General features: G+C 37.8%; 1 protein-coding gene and 1 long non-coding RNA gene across 2 annotated transcripts in view; one reads left to right on the top strand and one right to left on the bottom strand.

Annotated features, from left to right (window-relative positions):
• Positions 1–25901, top strand: part of LOC122661661 (protein FREE1-like) — a 28791-nt gene that overhangs the window by 1837 nt on the left and 1053 nt on the right. The window contains exons 2-7 of the mRNA XM_043857137.1: positions 6367–6453; positions 6548–6676; positions 12201–12332; positions 12949–13014; positions 13107–13217; positions 23457–23549. Coding sequence (XP_043713072.1) covers positions 6367–6453; positions 6548–6676; positions 12201–12332; positions 12949–13014; positions 13107–13217; positions 23457–23549 — 618 coding nt within the window. The remainder of the gene's footprint in view (positions 1–6366; positions 6454–6547; positions 6677–12200; positions 12333–12948; positions 13015–13106; positions 13218–23456; positions 23550–25901) is intronic.
• Positions 9305–25894, bottom strand: LOC122661672. Its single transcript, XR_006332918.1, has 3 exons — positions 25738–25894; positions 20580–20584; positions 9305–9320 (listed from the first exon to the last, which is right to left on the bottom strand). It is a non-coding gene; the product is annotated as an uncharacterized LOC122661672 (long non-coding RNA).

Raw genomic sequence — 25901 nt, 5'->3', positions numbered from 1 at the left:
GATGTTAACAGTGACTGAGTAAAAGAACCAAATTCTAACCACATTCTTTAGTCCCTTCTGGAACTTTCATTTTTTAGGCTTATGTGCCAAATCCCAAGTGTTACTTTTAGGCTTATGTGCCAAATCTCAAGTGACAGCGATGTTAACATTGACTGAGTAAAAGAACCAAATTCTTTTCTGAGAGAGTCCTAAGGTATATATATTGATGCAGCCTGATATCCAACCACTTGGACAAGGTTTTAGGTTTCGGTTTCGCCAGACCACGAAACCGAGATCTCGGCGAGATCTTGCATTTTTTTTCTTGCTCAACTTGGTGATTGGTTTTGGTGGCCATGTGGCCAAGATAGGGGCTGAAGCTTGACATTCACCCTATTTTAGGCCCTCTAAACATAGTGAAATCATTAGTTTTTACAAATTCAAACCCAAAATTGTACTTTTGACTTCGGACCCTAGGTTTGTAGTCTATGGGGCGTACGTGAGGTCTACCCTAGGCTATTCCACACAATATTTAGAAAACATATAATTAAAATAGAGGTGTAAAACAACTTAAATAAGCTTTAGGAATTAAAAAACAGCAAACTTTAAGCCATTTAAGCATTAGGCATCATATTCATAATCATACATGGTGATGATTTTACGGTTTGTTGATAATTGTTAGAAACTTGGAAAAAGACATAGATTAAACAAATACAGTGTACTTAAAAGTTAAAATTGTTCTTGAGATGTAATGCAGCTCCCTCTCCAGATGTTGAAGCTTCAATCTTGAATCTCCAAGCTTTAATCTTCAGTTGAGGTGATTTGCCAAAAAAAAAAGCACCAATACCCTCACCTCCAAGTGTTTTTCCTTCACAGCAAAGTGAAAGAGGTGAGATTTCGAGTTGAGGTTGAAATCTCGCCGAGAGGGTGCCTTTTTATAGCTTGGTTTGGTCTCGAGTCGAATTGAGACCGAAATAAATGCCGAGATCTCAATGAGATACCGAGATAGTCATTTTTCTGTATCGACACTGGTCTCATCTCGAGACCTAGCGAAACCGAGAAAATTTCGAGATCTCGGCAAGATCTTGTACCATGCACTTGGATTGCACCACTCACAGGCCAACCCAAGTGAGAGTGATGTTAACAGTGATTTGAGTAAAACAACCAAATTCTTTTCTAAGAGAGTCCTAAGGTAAAAGAACCAAATTCTTTTCTCAGAGAGTCCTAAGGTATATATATATATTGATGCAGCCTGATATCCAACACTTGGATTGCACACCACTCACAGGCCCAAGGTTTGGTGGAAAACAGATCTGGACTGATGTAGAATGTAGGGTGACGTAACAGAGATTACCAATCGATGGAGTTCTGCAGGACAGCGCATGAGTGGACTGATAGGAGAAGAAAGAAGGAGAGAAGTAAGCGAAGAGATATTGGCTGTGCTTGGACTGTGAACAGGACCCATGAATAGTATCTTGGAAAAAAAAAGAGAAAAGAGAAGAGGAGAGGGGTAAGAGAAAGAGCTCACAGACCACAATTACTTTCACAAGTAACTTTTATTCAACTGTGTAATCTGATAGATGTTACATCCTTATATAAAAACTCAAAAGTAGTGTTTGAGTAAACTTCAAACACGTCAAACAAATTCTAACAGAATAAAGAACTACTAAGTAACCTAATGAAATTAAACACTAACACTAACTAGATTATCATTAATGAGACTACTCTAGATAAAATACCACACTAAAACTATTTAACCCTCAAGACTAAGAGGGTCCCACATACTAGAATACTAAAATAAAAGACAATTCGTGTATCCCTAAAGGAGCTTAAATTTGGCCTTATAATTAAGCCCCTTAGTAGTAATAACATTTAAAATGAAAAGTCATAAGCAGGTACTATCAAAACAGGCCCTAATATTGCACCGTAACTGCGTTACATATATCTGCAAATTTGTGGTTGTATGAATTTGTGATGCTGTGTGTCTGTTTGGGATGTATTTTTCTTGGTTATGCTTTATTAATAGGTAAAAATTCCCTTGTCTAGGGAATTTCTAGAACTCAAGCAATTGCATATTTATTTGTTGTGCATATTGGAGTGTTATTTCTTCTTAGATTATGTACGACGATGTTATGCCATGTTATGCAAAACTTCTATACAATGTACATGTATGAGAAAAGTGTATTTCTTCTTAGATTATGTATGATGATGATGTCCGGAGTGTTGTGTGATCGACGTATTCCTTTAAAACTTAGAGGAAAATTCTATAGGACAGTCATACAACTGGGTATGATGTATGGTGTAGAATGTTGGGCAGTTAAGAAGCATCATGTAGATAAACTAGTGTAGTGGAGATGAGGATGTTGAGATGAATGTGTGGCAAAACAAGGAAGGATAAAGTAAGGAATGATCATATAAGAGCTGATTTGGGAGTAGCTTTGATACATGATAAGCTACGAGAAAGTCGTTTGAGGTGGCATGGCCATGTTTAACGGAAGCCTTAAGATGCTCCAGTATGGAGGAGTGTTTTGATTCAGATTGAAGGAACTAAAAGAGCCAGGGGCAAACCTAAATGGCGCTAGGAGAAGTGGTGAGGAAAGACATGCATAGCTTAGGCCTTGTATCTAGTATGGCCTCGAATACAGCTGATTGGAGGGCAAGGATCCATGTAACCGACCCCATTTAGTTGGGATAAGGTTGAGTAGTTGTTGTTGATGTTCTGCCATGTTGTTTTACGAAACTTCTATATAATGTGCATGCATAACAAAAGTTTAATCGGATCTCTTTCTTCTTCATGATCATCTTCCTCAACTCATCAATATCCTATTATTTGAGGAATTCCAACTACATTACATTTCATTTGGTGGTGGCACATGCTTGGAGATTATAGTCTGCCACACCATGATCATTTTAGTCCCTTCCATCACCTGTTGTTAGGGTGTTGAATCATCATTTTCTTGAAATTTACAGCTTCCATTGACCAAAGCTTGTTATATATGCACTGGGCAGTTTCAAGTTTTGTCCGTCTCTGCTGCTTTATGGTATGTCTGATATGATAAAGATATTTCCTTTCATTTCAATTCTTCTTACTGTCTAAGTTCAGCCCATAAAGGACAGGGCATATATTTCCCATTGTTGTGGAATTATAGAGAAATAGAGGAAGATTGTTTTAAGACATGGCAAAGGACTAAAGAAACAGAGGATACAAAGAGGTCTTATCATTCTAGAATCGAAGCTAGGAAATTGTGATGATGGAAGAGTCAAGAGTGTTGGTAAGGGATGAGGATATTGTGAAGAGATGGGATGAGTATATTTGTGACCTACTGAATGGAGATAGGTTGAGTAGAGACGATTACATTATCTATCAAGACACTAGACATCATAGATATGTACGAAAAGTTAGTGTGGTGGAAGTTAAAGAAACCTTAAGAAAGATAAAAGCAGGCAAGACACTAGGCTCAATCTTTCTTAAGGCTTAGAAACATCTTCCTTGTGGGCTATATTGGTTAACCAATCTGTTTAATAGGATTATGAACACAAGGAAGATGCCAGATGATTGAAGGAGAAGCATTGTAGTCCCAATCTACAAAAATAAAGGTGATGTCCAAAGCTGCAATAACTATAGAAGCATAAAGCTAATGCGCCACACCATGAAACTTTGGGAGAAGGTTATTGAAGCCCGTTTGAGGAGAGACTCATAGTTTGGTGAACCAATTTGGCTTTATGTCAGGTAGATCTAGGACAGGAGTTATCTACTTATTGAGGAGGCTCATGGAAAGAAATAGAGATAGAAAAAAGGATCTCCATATGTTCTTTATTGACCTGGAAAAAGCCTATGGCCAAGTCCCTAGAGATTTAATCTGGCATGGTCTAGTGAAGAGAGGGGTATCGAGTAAATATGTGGATGTAATTAAAGATATGTATGATGTGGTGACTAATGTGAGATCTATGGGAGGTCTGGGCAAGGAATTCCCAATTACGATTGGGCTACACCAGGGATCAGCCTTAAGCCCTTATATTTTTTGTGCTCATCATGGATGACCTAACCAAGAGCATTCAAGAAGAGGTCCCGTGGTGTATGCTCTTCGCCGATGATATCGTTTTGGTGGGTGAGACAAAAGCAAGAATTAATGCTAAGTTAGAGTTATGGAGATCAACCTTGGAAACGAGAGGCATTAAGATTAGTAGAATGCAGATGGAGTATATGATGTGTAATTTTAGTCACATTATGATGGATACTGACATGATGCGAATTGAGGAGAGATACCACAAAGTGACTATTTTAGATATTTGGAGTCGATCATAAATATAGAAGGTGACATAGAAGATGATGTTTCACAAAGAATTAAAGTGGGATGGATGAAGTGGAGAGGGGTGTCCGGAGTGTTGTGTAACCAACGCATTTCTTTAAAGCCTGAAGGAAAATTTTATAGTACTGTTGTACGACCAACTATGATGTATGGGGTAGAATGTTGGGTAGTTAAGAAGTGTTGTATTGAGAAGCTATGTGTAGCAGTGATGAAGATATTAAGATGGATGTGCAGAAAACTAGGAAGGAAAAAGTAAGGAATGAACTTATTAGAGCTGACTTGGGAGTTGCTCCGATTAATGACAAGCTTCGAGAGAGTCATTTGAAGAGGTATGGTCATGTTCAACGGAGGCCTAGGGACGTCCTAGTAAGGAGGAGTGATATGATTCCGATTGAAGGAGTTAAAAGGAGCTAGGGACAGGCCTAAAATGACCATAGGAGAAGTTGTGAGGAAGGACATGCATAGTCTAGGTCTTGTACCAAGTATGACCTCGGATTGAGCCTATTTGAGGACAAGGATCCATGTAGCAGACCCCATTTAGCTGAGATTCTCGACTTATTGGGCTGTGCCTCTTTCCTCTTACTTTAATCTTTCACTTTTCTTTTTATTTTCCATCGATCATTTGTCTTTTTCCATTTTTCATTTCTCATCTCATTTCCCTATTTTGTTTAGACCTCAGTTTTACCTACTTTGTTTTGTTGGATCCATGTAGCCGACCCCATTAAGTTGGTGTAAGGCTGATTTTTTTTTTGTTGTTGTGGAATCATATAATTTTGTCTACCTATTCTTTCAAAAGCAAAATTTTTAAGCAAACACCTGGCCCAGGACCTAATGTAGTCTCTCGCCTGGTTGCCTATGCAAACATCTAAAACTCTAGCATTTACATAGGATGTGATCCATATTAGACACCCTTTGGCTGCATGGTCCCTGCCTAAACGGTACGCTGCAGCCTCCCATGTGCCATGAATTGAATTTAGTATATTTGCTTCCAAAAAAGGTGGGGGGGGGGGTTCGACAAGGTGGATATTCAGTCAGTATAGAGTCTCATTATCATCCATTTTGGTAGCTTTTTTCTTTATTATTTTTGAATCTTAAATCTCTCAGAAAAGACAAACTTTTCATCTTTTCCAGAAAGACTTTTTTTCTCTCTCATCTGACTTGTGACTTGGTTGACATCATACTATTATGTGCTGTTCATGTGCAACATTCGTCAATTGTGACCCTACCTAACTGATTCCCAGTTTTAGGACATCTTTCACACAATACGTGAAGTGGAACTTCATGCAACTTTATAGTCTTTTCGAAGGACTTTGTGGTTTATTGAAAGGACGTTTACAAAATTTTGACTGCTTGACTCAGATTCTTTATTTGGTATTGGATCGCTTCATGTTCAAGTATCGTTTCTCATTCAATACTGAATATAATAATTGTGTAAAGTACATGACAAGGATGGCATGCATGCAATTCATAGTCCATACTTCTTGGTACAGCCGGAGTTGTGGGTGATGTCAGCTTTCCCATTGTGAAGTGAAAACAAATGAATATTGGTGGGAGGGTGTGGATCAGTGGGTAAAGGTTTTCCAAGTTAGGACGTTTCCTTTCTGCATTAGTGAAACTGCTGTTGATCCATGAATAAAAAAACTCTGCTAATGCATGAATCTTTAAGGGATCTATTTGACAATTTAATTTGTTTCTGCTGAGACATGTTACTGTTGGGTTGGAGTGTAAAGTAAACATACTCAACTTTTAGATATGCCCTTCCAAGTGACATACAGAGACCTGCTACTGTAGATATCTCTTCTGATGATTTTATATCTTTATCTTCGTTGCTGTCTGATCTAATGTTACTGTCATCGGGGATAGTAATATATAGTCTCAAGGTATATGCAACAATGGAAACACAATTAGTGAATATGTTTATCCCAGTCAAAGAAATTGGAAAAAATATAATTTTTTAATTTGTTAGTTTTTTAAGAAGTTCTTTTCTACAGATATTCTTATGTAACTATGTACTTTTCCTTCCCTTTCTCTTGGGAACTATGGATCCTTATCTTTAAATGTGTTTGGACTTGTTCTCCAGATTGGTTTGGATGGGATTCGTATGCTTGATCCCAATACTAGTCGTTCATTGAGAATATACCCACTTGAGACAGTGACAAGATGGGAAGTAAGTTTTTACTTGAACCTTTTTTGGGTATTTTTTTTGCATATACTATTATTTTTCAAATCAATATTTATGACGTTTATTTCTTTCCACTCAGGCCAACTCGTCAATCTTTACTTTTTGGTCCAAAAGCTCTGTTGACATTGAACCAAGACGCATAAGGCTGCAGTCGAACAGCTATACCACCAACACCATTCTTGACACTGTGACAGCTGCAACTGTTCAGGTTCCACACTCATCTTCACAGACACAGTTTTTCCTTTGAAGTTAAAGGATTCCATCATGAAACTTAACTTTTTTTTTTTAAATTTCTTTTCATGGTGTAAGTTGGTAGACTGATGCTTTTAGATGCGATTAGTTTCTGAGACTTCTCCAAAACTCAACATCTGGCCCCTTTTATGGTTTTCCACCATTTATCTCTTCTCCATCAAAGTAGGAGCACAAATTTTATTTTGTTGTCCCAGCACTACCAGGATATTTGTCCCAATGGGCAACCATGAAGGGGTATCCTCAAATGTTCGTCATGGAAACTCCAACAAACTCAAAGGCATGGCTTTGGTGACATATGATTAAGTACCATTTAATTACTTAATACAAAAAGGGCGTACCCAGTGCACGGGGCTCCCGCCACTGCAAGGTTTGGGGAGGGTTATAATGAACGCAGTCTTAGACTCTTACCCCCGCTTCGGCTTCGCGGAGAGACTGTTTCCTGACTCAAACCAACTACCAATAGGTCGTAATGGAGCAACCTTATCATTGTGCCGAGGTTTGCTCCCTGTTTAATTACCTAATTCCGATAACAGCACCACTGAGAAGGGTCAAACATCAGAAACTGATAAAAAAAAAAAAAACCCAAACCAAGAACTGGGTTCAGATTTGGTTGGGTCTAGTAGAATAATTAGATATTTATTTTCTTTTTTAGGATGATATGTACTCTTTATATTTTTGGAAGTTTAGCTACATAGTATATATATGTACTCTTTATATATTACTATTAAAAACGCACGTGCAAATGCACGTGTAAGCATTTCTTAAGTGTTTGGAGAGCAAATTATTTTGGTTTTATAAGGTAATGAGACTTTCTCAATGTGCAAAATAGTATTGAACACGTGCATGGCACAAATTATATTGAGTTTGAAACCCTAGTAAACATATGCGCTGCAAATCTTTTAAAAATCACAAGTTAATTGGCTATCAATGTTAGTAAATTTCATACCAAAGTTCATGATTAGATGTATTCATTATAAAAACCATAGTATTTAAAAAAATTTATGATTTGCCTACTATGAGAGAGGGATGAGCATACTGCCCGCTTGTATTAGAATCATATTCGCATTAGGGTTTTACCCAAAAAAAAAAAAAAAATGGTATTAGGGGGTAAGTCACTTTCGATGGGTCACAAATCATCCTATAAGGGAGCCCACAATATTGAATTAGAAAGAAGAAAGACGTGAGAAGGAGTATATTTCAGTGGTAGACTGTCTTTCTTTTTTTCGCACCGACTATTATGTAAAATTTTTTTGTCTTGTGGGACCCATGTTCAAATAAATTTTATAAATTTTTATGATTTTTATGATTTTCTTATGATTTTTTGGGGTAAATATTTATACACCTTGGCTACGCACAAGTTAATTGGCTTTCAATTATGGCTAACCTACTTGTTAATAGGCTTCCCACTATGGTTTTTGGGTAAAATTTTGGTTGTTTTTGTGACATTATGGTAAAATTAGTCACAAGTTAATTGGCTATCAATGGCATTGAAAATCTATTTGTTTTTTTTTTTTTTGTAGAAAGGAAGACTCGTTTCTTTTTTTCTTTTGGAAGAATGGAAAAGTCCCTTTTTTTTTTTTGATAGTCGTATCCCTATTACTACTCATTCTCAACTTCTTAAGCAATTTAAATCCACTTACCTAAAAAAAGGGAAATTTTTTTGGTAGAAAGGAAGAGTCGTTCTATTTTTTTTTTGGAAGAATGGAAAAGTCATTTTTTTTTTTATAGTCGTATCTCTATTACTACTCATTCTCAAATGCTTAAATAATTTAAATCCACTTACCTAAAAAAAGGGAAATTTCAATGTAAACTTTTTTGAAGTTGTGCAAATTTCAATGTAAACTTATTTAATTATAATAATAAAAATAAAAATTAATAATTAATTTTTTGTGATTGTCGTATAACTATTACTACTCATTCTTAACTTCTTAAATAATTTAAATCCACTTACCTAAAAAAAGGGAAATTTCAATGTAAACTTATTTCAAGAAGTAATAATTAATAATTAAATTTTTTTTTTTTATAGTCGTATCACTATTACTACTCATTCTTAACTTCTTAAATAATTTAAATACACTTACCTAAAAAAAAGGAAATTTCAATGTAAACTTATTTTAAGCTCCACTTACCTAAAAAAAGGAAAATTTTAATGTAAACTTATTTCAAGAAGTAATAATTAATAAATAAAATTTTTTTTGATAGTTGTATCACTATTACTACTTATTCTTAACTTCTTAAATAATAAATAATTTAAATCCACTTACCTAAAAAAAGGGAAATTTCAATGTAAACTACTCACGATTAATGAAGGCTATTTTTTGGGAGAGAATGAGGGAGTGGATAAGGAAATACCTTATCTACTAAGCAGGAGAACGATCAATGAAGGGTATTTTTTTTGGGTTTATTGATATTGTTGAAGGGTATTTTTGGTATGAAAAGATTTGCCATGACTTTTGAGTTCCTACTTTTATAATATAGTATGATATTATAGTATGTTATGCAATGGAGCATATTAGCATAATTGACAGTTGATTGAGAATGGAAATTTGAACTTGTGTTGAGTGTCCTGTGGTTGTGCGCCCTCCCCTCTCTCTCTCTCTCTTTCCCACAGTGCTACTCCTATCTCAGGTATAATCTTCTTTCCCTCTCCTCCCATTCCTCTTCTTCTTTTCCTTTCTGATTTTCTTCTTCAGTCTCCTGTTTCTCCATCGTTACCCATCTTCGTCTTTCCTCCCTATTCTGTTTGACGTTACTAGCAGCCACCCTTGTAGTTACATCGAACCTCTTTAATCTTTTTTCCATTCCCTCTCAGATTGTTGGAATAAATACCTTACCAAAGTACAATTCACCCCTAGAACTCCAGCCCCAATATCTTCCTTGCTATAAGAAACAGATCTGGAATTTCAACTGGACATACCATTACCACCAGGCAAGTTTCAGGAGTTTCTTGTTGACTCTGGACCTGACGACTAGTTGTTTGCTGAATCGATTCAAGAAAACAGTGGTTTAAGAGTATCCTTTTAAATTCATTTGTTGGGTTTTGTATGAGACCTTCACTTGAAAACAATTCTGGTTTTCCACCATGGCTTCTCGTTTGAAGGTAGAAGACGACTTGAAGTAGTTAGAGAGAGAGAGGGTGTCCACGACACCTATAGGACTAGGGTCTAGCCACCACTGTTTGCTTCTTACTTTGCCACGTTACAAGATTGCCACCAACAAATGAGTAATAACTAGTGGTAGACCCCGATCATCATCAGCACCAGCCCAGTCAGCAGCGGGAAACCCCACCAGTTCAATATTCTGATGAGGATGATAAATGAGGCCCTTTCCTATAGCCCCCTTCAAGTGCACCTCAAGATACGACAAGCTGCCTCATAGTGAACCTTCTTTGGTGATTGCATAAATTGGTTAATAACACCCACGGCAAATGAGATGTCAGGCCTAGTAATAGTTAGATAAATAAGCTTCCTAGCTAATCTCCTGTAACGGTGTGCATCATCAAAATACTCACCAACTCTTGTTCCAAACTTTTGATGTGGACCCATGGGAGTATCAATAGGTTTAGATGCAAGCATACCAATCTCAGTGAAGAGGTCTAACACGTATTTGCGTTGTGATAGACTAATCCCTTTCTTGCTTTGTATTACCTTAATACCAGGAAAATAGTTGAGGGAGCCCACGTCTTTCATCTGAAAATGCTGATGTAGGTAAGATTTTACCTCTGCAATCCCTGGTTCATCATCACCATATATGATAATGTCATCAACATAAACAATCATCACAACTACTTTAGAACCTTGCGGCGAACAAAGATGGACTGATCAGAATAACATTGTGAAAAACCGCACTGGGTAACAATTGAGCTGAATTTGTCAAACCTGGCTCAAAGCAACTGTATCAAACCATAGATGGCCTTATTTAACTTGCATGCTCAGTAAGAATTCTCCCCCTGATCAACATATCCTGTAGGTTGCTCCATATATACTTCCTCTCGTAAATCACCATATAAAAAGGCATTCTCCAGTTGATAGGGAGGCCGATCTAAATTTATGGCTAAAGAGCTAAGAACCATGTAACTTGAAAGAAACTAATAACCACTTAACCAGCCAACCAGAGATTGAACTTTAATTCCCTTTTTTTGTTCTTCTTATCTTCTTTCATTCTTTTCTTCTACGTGCTATTCTGCTGTTGTTCTGTCAGACAGTTCTAACGATACTAGCAGTACACTTATCGGATCGATCCCTCTCACCTTAATCCTCTCAACCCCAAATTTGTTGTGCTAATGCCTACCATATGGGTGACTCAGTGTATGAAATCTGGTGTGTAATACTTACGAGGGCTGTGGGAAACAAAATGAGTTTCAGATCTGATATTCCTTGTTCCTCTTGGTATAATTTCAGTTGCTTGATATTGAATTCTGTATTGTCCTTTCGGGTAGTTATGAACTGGGTTCAAGAGGGTCTTGTGTTAGGAATCCATACTTGAAACCTCATCTCGGAAGGAGTTGGTATTATGTAAGCTCCTTCATTGCAAACCAGGGAGCCTAGCACTGGTTCGATATCCCAAGGTTGAAGACAATCTCTCGGTTGTTCTTCAGTCCCCTTTTTATTTTTGTTTTTCAAGTTACCCCTCCCCTTTGTTTTTATCCTCTACTATCCCTTATTTAACTTTGTTCCATGTGTGTCCCTTTGCAATAAATCCTATTCCTCATTGTATCCTTTTCTTATTGAATTGGCCAAATAGATTCATTCAATTTCTGATTTATTACAAATTTGCTAGTTGCCACCTCCCCTTTGCAGCCTTTGTTATATTTACCAGAACTGCCATTTCCTCCCTACTTTTGGCGACAATACGAGTGGGTCCATATCGAACCCAAATAGGGTTTTTCAACCCTGGGATCGCACCAGGTTATATGTGTTCTGATACTTATTTGTCCCCTTAAGTCATGCGAAGTGCTTGGTCATATGGTTATTTTGTACTTCATAACTGCTTTACTGAAGGAGTGTCGAGTAACTTGGAAACAGCCTCTCCTGCAAAGGGGGGGGGGTAGGGCTGTGTACATTTGCCCCTCCTAGACCCTGCAGTAGCATGAGCCCTGTGCACTGGGAAGCTCTTTATATCCTATTATGTGCTCCATATCTCCATAGCACCAGTAACTGCCTCTTGAAAGAAATTGTTCTTTTAGGGTATGTGTTGCCTAAGTTAAAAGGCTGCTTCTGTTACAGTGGTCTAAAATTCACTGTGATGTTACTTTGCCCGTTCATTTATTTCTTTGTCAAATACTGGGAACCAAGCAACTGACTTTGCTATTATAGTTGTTTGTGAATGGAGCTGTTGTAAGTTGTGAAAACCTAAAAGAGCTAAAATAAGCTGGTCCCATAATTATTTTTGCGCGACAGCGCACGCATGCATACCATGTGGTTCTTGGGGTGCTTGTAATCTTGTGCCTAATGATATCCAAACCCTTTTATTTTGGTCAGATAAAGGAGATGGGTGGAAGATTTAAACCTTCTGACACTGTGAAGACATCTGAACAACCTGCTGAGAGGAAGAAAGGTCTTGCTGATTGGATGAACATAATAAAGCCTGGCACTGTGGAGAAAGATCATTGGGTAAGACTTCAAGTTCCATGCCCTAAATTTCCTTTGGGCTTTTCAAAATGTATTTGTTCCTGATATTTCTTGATTAATTTTATGGAAATTCCTTGATGATCCATTTATACATTGGAGATTGATAGAAATATCGGTTAAGCATATCTTTGAGTGATCTTTCATAATCACTTAGTCAATAGTTCAGAGCATAATAATGCTACCTATAATTTGTTCTACAGATCACTAAGGTGATTTAAAATAGAAACCATGTTTCTTTGCATGTTGTGCTCTTCCATTTCTGTTTACTGTATCGGTATGGCCATACCATGAAATTGATATGTGGTGTTTGGTTTTAGGAATCCTTTTCCTATAATTTCCTTCGGACCCTTCAAAAGCTGTGTGGGATTACGAAGGGAATGATGAATCTGTAAATTTTTTAAATTGTACTGAGCAGATTATGCAACAAAAAACTTGTAGGAAAGGAGCAATTTTGAGGAGGTTAATGGTTAGGTACTTTGGTGAGAACTTGCGTAAGCTAGTTGAATTGAAATTAAGTGGTATAAAGTTTTAAGGTGCTGGTTGATTAGGAGCTAATTTTTGTTGTCTCTTTCTGCTTTGTTTTCTTTTCTTCCTACAGGTCCCAGATGAGGCGGTTAACAAATGCACATCTTGTGGGACAGATTTTAATGCTTTTGTGAGGAGGGTATATCTGCTACTCTTACAGACTTGTTTACAAGAAAATTCATTTACATCCTTTTCCATATGTTAAAACTCTTGTTTCCTTTCAATCTTCAGCATCACTGCCGGAACTGTGGGGATATATTTTGTGACAAGTGCACCCATGGTAGAATTGCTCTCACTGCAGATGAGAATGCGCAGCCTGTTAGAGTTTGCGATCGATGCATGGTCTGTACTTTCTAGTTTCTACCTATGTTGAGTATGTTCATGCTTCTTCTATTTGTCTCCCATTATGGTTTATGGTTGAATGGGATTACAAAATCATAAGAGTGCCAGAGTGGCACAGGATTTGAGTGGTAAGATTGCTAGATTGATATAATTTTTCCTTAGAAATAGGAATAGAAATAGATAAGATTAGAAAAATGCTATATTACATGAGGAAAAGACGTAAGTTCAAGTCATATGATCATCTTTTCTGTCAAAATTTCAACATTTTTAATAAAGTGGAAAAAAAATTCTCAATTTGACAGATCCAATATTTTGGTCAATCTATCATGTATTCCATCCTAATTGTCAGTCTGGCTATCATAGTTCTTATTTTATACATTTTTTATTCCCCATTAATTTAAACATGTTTTGTTTTCTTTCCATACCGTTCACTGGATAGATCTTATTGTATACATGTCACATTTTGACATTTTGTATATTTCTGAAAAGGCATACTCATTTGATTTGATTATCAAGATGTCTTTTCTTAGTAAAGAAAAAGGTCCCTCTAGGATTCAGGTGTATGTAAAGTAAAATGTGTCCAAAAGTTTGAAATGACACGGAATTGCTTTGCAAGAAAATAATTCAGTGGTTTATGTGAGACGGTGAAACCCTGATTTTAGGATTTCATTGAGCTTAAGATTTGAATTATAATTTTACCGTATGAAAGTTTTCATTTTTCGTTCTTAAAATTTTTACAGTTTTATCATAGGGTTCAAATTGTTCTGTTTAGGGTCATATTTGGAATATATGACAATTTAAAATTGTTAAAATTTAACAATTATTCCTGCTCTTGATGTAAACCTTTTGATGAAGGCAGGCAGCTTTCAAACAGTTAGGTTCTCCTCTTGGAATTTTGTCCTAAATTTGGATTTGCACCACTTTGGTTTATAGGTCAGAGTTTGTGTCTAATTTTCGTTAGAATAAGTTTTGTAACAGTTGTTAACTAAAGACACCAAACACCAGAGCAAGGTTTTAGGTCTCGGTTTCGCCACTGGTTTCGCCAGGCCACAAAACCGAGATCTCGGCGACATCATTTTTTTCTTCCTAAACTCAATGGTAGGTTTTGGTAGTCATATGGCCAAGATAGGGGCTGAAACTTGACATTCCCCCTATTTTAGGCCTTCTAAACATAGTGGAACCATTAATTTTTACAAATTCAAACCCAAAATGGTACTTTGACTACAGACCCTAAGTTGGTAGTCGTGCATGAGGTCTACCCTAGGCTATTCCACACAATATTTAGAACTTATATATTTACAGTAGAAGACTAGAAGTGTAAAACAACTTAAATAAGCATTAGGAATTAAAATACATCAAACCATTAACCATTTAACCATTACATACTACATAGTGATGGACTGATTGTTCGATTGTTTGTTCATAATTGTTAGAAACTTGGAAAGAGACATAGTCACATAGATTAACTAAATATAAGCCTAGTAGTGAAACGAGTGTCGGGCCGGATCAGCATAATGATCACATAGTTGTTGTTGTTGTCGAATCAAGCTCTGCTCTGATTGCATCACAAAGGCTGGCCATAACATATGTTGGTGGAAGTAACGCTCGAAGTCGTGCACAACAGCCCTATAAATCGAGTCATCAGCGTATTGGAGGTACCCTAACCTAGGGTATATATCTCCAAAACGTAAGGAACTCGATCGAGAGCCACCGCTACTAGATGGTGCATGTGGAACCAAAACCAGCACAGACATGTATGGTTGGGGGGGCGGGACCCCAAAGATGCTTTCCACAAAACCTGACTCAGTGTGTAAGTGTGACTGACTTTGGGGCTGGGACCCCAAAGATTCTTGAGATGCAGCTTGAAACTTCAATGAATCAAGCTTTGATGAGGTGTTGGAGGTGTGATTTGCCAAAAGAAATGAAAAAATCACCCAAAGACGCAGTTTTCCCTTCACAGAGGTGAGAGAGAGTCGAGATCTCGTCGAGTTATGGACTTTTAGGAGCTTTAATTAGGTTTGGTTTTATCGAGTCGAACCAAAACGAGAAATAGCTCGAGATCTCGGCGAGATACCGAGATCTCGGTCGAGATATGGCATAAATTATGTATCGCCTCGACTCAAGATGCTACCATGGAATAAGAACTCAACCGAAACCTGTTGAAACCACCGAGTTAACTCGGTTTCGCAGGTTTCCGAGACGAGTTGAAGGGTGATTTTAAAAAATCCAGGGTTTTGACCAAAACTCGATGGTTTCGACATGTTTCGACCATATTTCGGTAGTTTCGACCTGAATACCTATATAAGTGTCACTTATCCCCATCAAAACTTGTAGAAACCTGACTGGAAACTAGGACAGACACTTATATATGCCAGAAACCAGGCCAGCCACTGATTTATGCCTAATATCATTCATCAAGTAAATGTTTTTATATTGGTATTTCATTTACTTATTTATGTTGTTATTTCATTTACTTAAGATGTTATTCATAAATAAGCAAATACCCCCTATTTGAATCCAATAAAAATAGTTAAAAAATAAAATTTCAAAAGGATAAAAAGTCAACCCCCCCAGTTCAAGAACAAAAACTAGATTTTTAGCGGTAGGTGAAATTTTCAACTTTCTAATGCTGGGGTTTTTCTCAAATCTAAAAACTTCATAAATCTTAATATGATAAAACATTGTTAAAAACCAAAAGTGCGGTAAAATATTCATTTGTTTGGATGTCTAAAAAAATATTTTCATTCAAAGCGATTTTAAACAGCGTTCACGCACACCAAATTAAGTTTGACCAAAACATAACACCTTCATTATAAATCAGTTTTAAGCAATCTTGGATTTGTTTGAAAGCTTTCCAAATATTGAAGGAGTCATGTTCTAGTCAAACCTTATTCGATACCATGTTCAAGAACAATATACAGTATCAAACTTGGATCAAAACCATAAGTATTATTTTTAGTGTTCTCTATGTGAAACTAATGCTTAGATTGAGTTTAAAATGTCAAAAATAGGCAGCACAACAAGAATCAGATAAAAAAACAACTTCTGGGCCTCGAAACCAAGGTTCGAGTTAGCCTGGAGAAAGTCCCAGGTTTCGACCAAGATATGGTCGAAACCTAGTCGAACCCGAGTTTTAGAACCTTGGATGCTACGAAACCGAGATAAAGGCGAGATCTCGCTGGGATCTTGAACTATGCACCAGAGAATAAGAGGAGAAGAAGAGAAGAAAAGAAGGGAAGGGACTGTCTAAAGAAGAATCGAGCATTACTGGCAGTCCCCCCCCCAATGGCTTTATTTATATTGATGAAGTTACAAGAGAAGGACTCCTTATATGAAAAGGAATCCTACATTAGACTGACTTGCTAAAATAGAAACTTAATAGAACTAGGACTAAACCCTAAGATAGATATTACTACTCAACCCTAGGACCGTGTACATTATTCAACACTCCCCCTCAAGCTGGAGCATACAAATCACCCATGCTCAGCTTGTCACAATTTTTGCGAAACATAGGACCAAAAAGAGGCTTTGTAAACATATCACCAAGCTGATTGGTAGACGTCACAAATGGTGTAACAATTAATTTCTTCATGATAACATCTCGCACGAAGTGACAATCTACTTCAATGTGTTTGGTTCGTTCATGGAACACTGGATTACTAGAAATGTAGATAGCAACTTGGTTATCGCAATACAAAGTCATAGAATGAGTAGTAGAGAATCTCATCTCTTGAAGAAGAGATCATAGCCACATCAATTCAGTAGCAGTATGAGCCATAGCTCTATATTCAGCTTCACTAGATCTAGCTACTGTGGTCTGCTTCTTGCTACGCCAAGTGACTAGATTTCCTCCAACAAAGGTACAATAACCAGTGGTAGATCTTCGGTCACCATCTGCACCAGCCCGGTCTGCATCAGAATATGCTACCCGATCAACATTTTGATGAGGACGATAAATGAGTCCCTTTCCGGGAGCTGCTGTTAAATATCGCAAGATTCTACACACTGCCTTATAGTGAATCTGTTTTGATGACTATATAAATTTGCTAATAACTCCGACAGCAAATGATATGTCAGGGTGAGTAATAGTTAAATAAATTAATTTGCCAACTACTCTACTGTATTTGTGAACATCATCAAGCTCCTTGTCTGTAGTAGTACCAAACTTCTTATGGGGATCCATAGGAGTGTCCATTGGTTTAGAAGCAAGCATACCAGTTTCCGATAACAGTTCTAACACATACTTCTGTTGTGAAAGACTAATATTGTTCTTATGTCAAAGAACTTCGATGCCAAGAAGATGCTTGAGACTGCCCAAGTCCTTCATTTGAAAGTGTTGATGCAAATAATTCTTTACAATAATGATTGCGGAAGTATCATTCCCAGAGATTATAATATCATCAACATACACAATTAGAATAATCACCTTCGACCCTTGGCGACAAACAAACACAGTGATCTGAATAGCATTGTGAAAAGCCTCACCAGGGTGACAAATGAGCTAAACTTGTCAAACCAAGCACGAGGTTACCGGTACAATGTCGGGATGACTTACCCAAGTCACGTGAGAAAAAGTCTCAAATTAGTCCACACCATAAGTTTAAGTATATCCCTTGGCAACCAGACGGGCCTTGAGTCGTTCAATGGAACCATCCGGATTGTATTTAATGGTATAGACCCAACGACATCGTACAAGATCCTTACCGGGAGGTAAATCTACTAAAGTCCATGTCTGACAAGATAATAATGCATCCATTTCCTTGTCCATAGCCACATTCCACCCAAGGTGAGATAAAGCTTCATGATAATGCTTAGGAATGGAGTGAGTGGTTAAGGAAAATGCATAATTGCGCAATGGTGATGGAAGATGAGAAATAGAAACATACTTGTCAATTGGATAAGAAACCAAGGATTTTTGAGTGCAGGAACAAGTAACTTTGCAAACTGCAATTGGTAAGTCTGGGGAAGACACCGCTTGGGGGAACAAATTGTGTAGAGGGCAATGAAGAGGCTGGCATAGTAAGAGGAGGCACTGTATTCTGTTGCTGGGTGTAAACCTGTAGCGGACGATCAGGAATAAGAACAACAACAGGAATAGGGGTATTAGTGTTTGTAGAAGCACCTAGAAATCGGTTCAGTAACAGGAGGAGAATAAAAAGAAGGTAACATCAACACTCACAAATTGTTGATGAGTGATCGGGTCATAACACTTGTATCTTTTCTGGGTCCAAGAATAGCCCAATATAATACACTTGACAGAACGCGGAGAGAATTTATCAACAGTAGGGTGTAAAACATGAGCAAAGCACACACAACCAAAAACTTTCAGCGGAATGGAAAATAAAGGTGAGGTAGGAAATAAAATAGAGAATGGAGATTGATTAGATAACACTGAAGATGGCATCCGAGATTAATAAGAAAACAAATTATAAGAACAACATCACACCAGAAATGCTTGGGAACATGCATATGAAACATAAGAGAATGAGCAACTTCAAGTGACGATTTTTTTACGTTCAGCCACCCCATTATGTTGAGGGGTGTATGAACAGCTCGTTTGGTGAATAATGCTATTTTCTAAACAAAAATTAGAGATTTCACTTTGGGAATATTCAAGAGCATTATCAAAACGAAAAACCTTTACTAAACTATCAAACTGGGCCTTTATTTCATTACATAAGTATTTGAAAATGGACAAAAATTTGGATCGATCTTTCAACAAATAAACTCAAGTCATACGGAAGTAATCGTCCACAAAAGTAACAAATTAAGAAAATCCTAACCTATTTTTGACACGACATGGACCCCAAATATTAGAACGAACTAACGAAAAACAAAAATTGACGTCACGATTCACTACGAGCAGGAAAAGGTGACTGGTGATGTTTTTCCAACTATCACGCTTCATACTAACGGTGAGAGACGGACTTGCAACTAGGAACCATACGTTGAAGCTTAGGTAAAGACAAATGACCCAAACGAACATGCCAATGAAAAGGAGATTGCCGATTAGTAGTAGTAGTAGCAGTAGAAGGTCCAACCATCCAGGTAATAAAGGCCAGCCTGTTCAAGCCCTCCACCAGTTGTCTTCCCGGTCTGAAGGTCTTGAAAGACACAATATGATGGGTAAAACGTAACTGGACACTGAAGTATTTTGGTAAGTTGACTAATTGACTAGAGATTTAATGGTAACTGTGGAATATGTAATACAAAAAGAAAAAGTTAAAGAAGTAGGAGATACAGTTCCATGACCGGTGACACCAGTGGAGGAACGATTGGCAAGAATAACAGGAGAGGCAGAATTAAGGGAAGGTAAAGAAGAAAACAACTCAGACTTACCAGTCATATGAGTGGAAGCACCAGAGTAACTGTAGAAGAGGAAGTCGTACTCTCAAGTTTCTGAAGATGCTTGAGGATCTGGTTGTAGTCATCTCGAGTAATGTAGTCCTAGAATAGGAATTAATCCCACTAGGAACCAAGTAGAACCAAGCTTAGGGTAAGCCTGCTGTTTAGGGCTGATTAGGGGCTGTTTTAGGGCAAAATTAGGGTTTAGGATGGGAATTTGGGAATGGGGTTTATAGGGTTTTAATCTGCAGGTTTAGAGGGTCATTATGATATAAAAATATCTGGATTTGGTTAGGTTTCAAAATTCTGCAGATTTAGGGTTAGGGTTTCAGGTTTTGTAATCAAGAAAAACAACTAGAACTAGGGTTAACAGTAGGATTCAGGGGCTGGGGTTTAGGTCGAGTGTTAGGGGGACTTGGGGGAAGGTTCGATCCAATTATGAAGGTAATCTGTCGGCTGAGACAGTCTAGACAGAATTTGGGCCAATTAGGGTTTTAATGGGGAAGAAGAATTTAGGCTTTGTGATGGATGGATGGGATCCAAAGCTGGATCGAGTGGAGGGGACATAGGAAGGGGGCTGTAGCCTGATTTTGATGGTAATCTAATGAGGGAACAGGTCTGGGCAGAGTTAAGACTGGCTAGGGTTTATGGAATACAAATAGAAATAAAAAGAGGATCGAATGGGGAAGGGGAAAGAAGGATAAAACAGAAATTAATAGGTAGACTTACAGCAGATATCCACGGCAGTAAATCTAGCATTGAAGGATAGAACCATCTTCACAAAGAGCCTCCCAGCCGTCACGGCGTAAGGAGTCGCAGGATTCCACCCACCCTTCCACCTTGATGTACCCACAAGGATGCAAACACTCTTGAAGAGCAAGGAGCAGCAGCAGCAGCAGCAGTCGGCCAGCAGCAGAAAATAGGGTTTTTTTTCAAATTTCAATTGTGGGGGAGCCTCCCACGATCTCTTATATTTATAATAAGGCCATAGGCCAATTCCTACTACAAATTAAATACCTCTCCTTCACAAAAACGTGGAAGGGAGAGGTTTAAGTCTAATTAATTACTTAAAACAGTGTAATGACTTAACTACCCCTACTAACTTAAAAATAAAAGAATCTAACTTAGAACAATTAACTTAAGTGAAGATTCCATACTAGCCAATAGGATATAAGAACCTATTAGCCAATAGGAACATTTCACTTAAATTAGACCCATTGAACCAATTGGATGCAACCAAATCTAAACCGGTTCAATCTAAAAACATAAAAATAACTAAGTACTGGGCTAATCCCGTATGCAACCTAAGTACCCCTAGTTTAGGCTCATTAAAGTGGCCTATTACATAAAAACCCTTGGGAACAAAGGCCCAACATGGATATAACCCAACCCTAGGCCTATTTCTAAAGAAATAAGCCCTATTTGGTGATCATTCTGCATCAGACATGGAAATAGTAGAAGAAACTCCAGATGTAGCAGTATTAATGTCACCAGTGGAAGCATGGTCAGTGGAGTGATCAGTAGTTGCAGTGTTCGCTAACTCATTTGCCCAATCTGGTTTGCCATGCTTAGGCCAACATGTATCAACAGTATGATTAGGCTTGTTGCAAAAGGGACAATGCTGGGATGACTTATCAGAGAATTGGCCACTGATACCTCAGCCAACATTACCTCGACCACGGCCTCTGGCGGAATCACTGCCCCTGCCATTAGAGGAGCCCCGTCCTTGAGTAGCAGAAAAAGCAGAATTTTCCTTCAAAGGAGGTGTAGTAGTACCCTTAACAAGTGTAGACATACGTTGCAGCCGAGAAAATGTTTCATTCAGAAACGGTACCTTCTCTCCGGTGAGGAGTTGACTTTTCACAGACTGATAGTCAGGATGTAAACCCAAAAATTTGGCCACATAGAACTCAGTTCTCTGTGTTTTAAGCTTCTCCACATCAGTAGTCAGAGGTTGATGCTCCTGTGATCTTCAATAATACCTTTCTATGCACTGTAGTACTCATTGAGAGACTTGTCTCCCTGTGTAGAGGAAAACATGTTGTCATATAGTTCATGTATTTGGGAAAGGTTCTTTCTTAAGAGAAACTTTCACGAAGATCATTCCAAACACCTTTGGCTGTGGAGTGAAACATATCATTAGAGGCAATGGTAGGATCAATACTGTTCCATAACCAGATTTTTAAGGTAGAATCTTCACTCATCCATTCCTCATATGCACAGAAGCCGAGTCTTTCACATCATAAGTAGGAGGATCATTGGTAAGATATTTCATCTTACCCTTAGCATGTATGTAAACTTGCACAGCCTGGGCCCATAGCATGTAATTAGATACCCGTTGAGCTTGATATTGGTAATTTGCACATGGACAGAATCACCTGGAGTTTTAGAATATGCCATGCTGTTGATCATACAGACACAATAGGCAGCAGAAAAAAAAAACACAGAACCCTATCGGCAGCAGGAAAGAAGAAAAAAAATACCAGCAGATGTGTCGCAGGTTAGGGTTTCTGTTGCTGTCCAAGATTCCCTAGAGAGATAAAGGCCCCAAAAAATAGAATTCTGAAGATAAATAGATTTGGAATCAGATCTAATCTAAAACTGCCGCAAGGTAACAGGCAATAAATCTGATTTTAGAAAATCAGATCAATAAACTGAAAGAGGCATGAATCAAGTGCATCAGATGGCTTCCAGAATAGAACTCTGAAGATAAATAGATCTGGAATCAGATCTAATCCAAAACTGCCGCAAGGTAACAAATCTGATTTTAGAAAATCAGATCAATAAACTGGAAGAGGCATGAATCGAGTGCGTCAGATGGCTTCCAGAATAAGTCTTCACTGTAGCAGCATCAACAAGTAACTGATTGTATGAATAGGAGATCGATATCTGAAGAAGAAACCCTAGAAATTTCAAATCATAGCTGGAAGAAGACAGATCGAGTCTTCATATCTTCATCAGTAGCAAGTAGATAGTATAAGCCCTTCTGAATCTTTTCAAACTAAGGGCATCATGTAGAGATATGCAGCACAGGCTGCTGCAGCCAAGAATCGAGAAAGCCTTGAAGGCCAATCAAACCAGATTTGAATAGGATCAATCACTAGTTCAACTAGTTCTCTGATACCATGTAACAGTTGTTAACTAAAGACACCAAACACCAGAGAATAAGAAGAAAAGAAAAGAAGGGAAGTAGGGGGACTGTCCAGAGAAGAATCGAGCATAACTGGCAGTCCCCTCCCCCCCCCAAACCCCCAATGGCTTTATTTATATTGCTGAAGTTACTAGAGAAGGACTCCTTATATGAAAAAGAATCCTACATTAGACTGACTTACTAAAATAGAAACTTAATAGAACTAGGACTTAACCTATCATAACAGAAACTCATCCCTAGGACCGAGTGTACATTATTCAACAAGTTATTAACATGAAGCATAGTGATTGGGTTTTATTAGGTGAAGGACAATGATTGAAGATGAAAGGAATTTATATGCATTCTGATTGAGGTTTGGTTGAAAATTTATTATTGTAGGCTAAAATTTATGAGATGAAGAAGAATGTAACTATTTAAGGTTGAGGTAATGGCAGTGCTATTAGACTCCTTGTTTCCTCTGGACAGTACATCTGCTTTGTATTACAATGGGAGCAAAAGTTGCAAATTTGTAGCAAGAAATGGAGTTTTAGTAGAGAAATTTGATGATTACAAACTTTTATACAGATGTATTGTTAGGCAAACTCTCTTATTGTGAATGTATCTTTGTCATGCAAGAACCGAGTATATTCTGTTCACCTAGCCCTTTTACATTTTTTTCATTTCTTCTAAACATGTACATGTGAGTACCTGATTCCAGATTGCAGCACAGTAAAAGAGTCTTAATATTTAATGTTCTTTTACAGGCGGAAGTTACTCAAAGGCTGAGTAGTGCAAAAGAATCAGCCAGCAAGCCTGCTGGATTGCACAGTCATGAGGATCTTGCAAAGAAGCTTCAGGTGACTGCATATTTACAGCACATGTTTACAGTTGTGTGCAGCTTAATTTTGTTTATTTTTAAAAATTATTTTGATTGTCTACTTTAGGCTTGATAATGCGATCTAAGTTTCAGAAATTATATCAATATAACTTTTTTAATTGCAACGTAAGTTTAGCAATGCCATGCAAATAACTTGAGATCATCAGTAGTGCCATTTCGGAGTGATGCTGAATTGTTCTAGATTCATAACGGAAATTGTTTGATCTTCTCCTGTGATTTTACCAGTTGTACAGACAATCATGCTATAGGTGCTATGAGCTTTATCTCTCCCCCCCCCCCCCCTGATGGTTTACGTACTTTTATTTTCTTTGGTATGATTGTGCAGTAGAATTAAGGTGTATATCATTGCCAAACCTGAATTGTGATGGAAGTGTGACGGAGAAGGGAATTTTTTTTAAGGGCGGGGGGTGGGGGGTGGGGGGAAGAGGCGGCTAGAAGAGATAAAGAAGATTGCAATTACCTTAAGCAATTAAACCTTACTTCTAGGCCAAGCCACTACAACATTGGGGACAAGTAAACGAAGCTTTCAGAAAAGAAGTCAGTTGTTTGATCTGAAAGAGAGATTCTAAATACCAGCATCCATTGATTGAGAGTAGAGTGGATTCAAATAAATTGATGGCAAAAAAGTGGTTGAGAATGTGCATTAGACTCTTGCCATCAAGAAACTGATGACTCTAGAATTTGGGAATTCAATACTTTGGATACAGAGTGATGCCAGATCGTAGAAGAAGAAAAGTGCTTGGTTCCTTATTGAACCAATTTTTACCCAAACCAGGACAGAGATGCGATGGGGATTCTTTGTAGTTTTAATTATCATTTTATGGGAGTTTTAGAAAGATTTTGATTACTAAGTGATTGTTTTCCTACTTCATGTTTCCTAGTTTCTTTGGTCTCATTGTTGAGTTAGTTTCCTAGTGAAGAGTAGTTTATATTTTATAGGAGGTCTTTATTTTTATATATAGTCGTAACCTTACTGCTATGCAGATGATGAGAATAATGAATTGAGTTTGTTTTTGGTTGAAGCCTGTGTTTGCTTGTGCGACCTTCCTCTCTCCCTTCTCTTCCCTCTTCTTCTTTTATCTCTCTGTTACGCCTTTCCGCTTGCTAATCCTTCTCTCTTTCTTCCCTCACTAGTTCGTCTCTTTTCTGGTGAGTACTATTTTCCCTCTTCCTTTGAAAACTGTTCTTGTCTCCTTTCCTTCTATTCTTTTTCGTTTCCTCTTGTAGTATTCTGTTCTCATATTCCTTCCCCTGTTACCAGCTGTATTTGCTGGTCTTGAGAAGTTTGGTCTTAACCCATCTAAAGCTTCAAGGGTTGGACTGAAAAATGGTGATTTGTTTCCACACGTATGGGCGATCCTATATGTAGAATTCCAGCCCCAACCCCCCTCTGAAGTAGGAGTTATGAACTGAAGTTCATACCTGGTTTCTGTCTACCATCAGGTCCTCTTTCAGTGAGATTTCTTTGATTTTCGGCTGCTGGTTCAATCGGTTGTTAGGGATTTAGAGGATCATGAGTTTGAATCCTTTGTCTAAAGTCCCAAGTTGATCAGGAACTCCAGGAAGGGAGAACTCCTCAATCCAGCCCTCCTGTGATCTGCTGTTTTTCTGCCTCCTGGGTTGTCTGCAGCTAGGAGATGAACCTTCTCCTCCCCCTCCCCCCCTCTATTACCTTTGAAGTTGATTTCCAAAATTGCAATTCTCTTCATTAATTCTGTTTTGTCCCTTATTTTAAAATATATTCCAAGTCTACCCCTTGTTAATATATATAAATCCATTTTGTATTCTCTTTATTATTAACTACCAAGCAGTCCTTTTAAGTCCTGGTTATTTGCGGTTCTGCCACTCCTTTGTTAGTTTATTACAAAATTACAGAATTGCCACCAAACATTTGATTTGAGTTGTTTTAACACTTGGATGGGCCTGATAGCAATCTCAAACGGTTTTCGAACCCAGGATTGCATCACAGAGATTCTTTGGCCCTTTTTCTAGAAAAGTTGATTACACTACAGAACATTGACTTGTGGACCCTAACAACTAATGTATGTAAATCTCAATGCTCTACTTATTAGATCAAATGCACTGAATCAATGTCCCCATCCTGAGAGGATCCTGAGTCCTGACCTATTACAGAGCCACTTGTTTACTCTCTCTCTCTCTCTCTCTCTGACACACACACCGACAGAAGCAAGTTGTTTTAATTCATTCTGTTGTATCATATAAATGCCTCCTGAAATATATCTTCTTGCTGGTAGTGTAGTAATATTTGTTTTTAATGTTGAGCAGTAATAATGTCTGATGTATTCCATGG

This window comes from Telopea speciosissima, chromosome 5, assembly GCF_018873765.1.
Source record: "Telopea speciosissima isolate NSW1024214 ecotype Mountain lineage chromosome 5, Tspe_v1, whole genome shotgun sequence".
Lineage (NCBI taxonomy): Eukaryota > Viridiplantae > Streptophyta > Magnoliopsida > Proteales > Proteaceae > Telopea > Telopea speciosissima.
The sequence above is the reverse complement of the archived record's forward strand: the minus strand, read 5'-3'. Positions and strand labels throughout refer to the sequence as shown.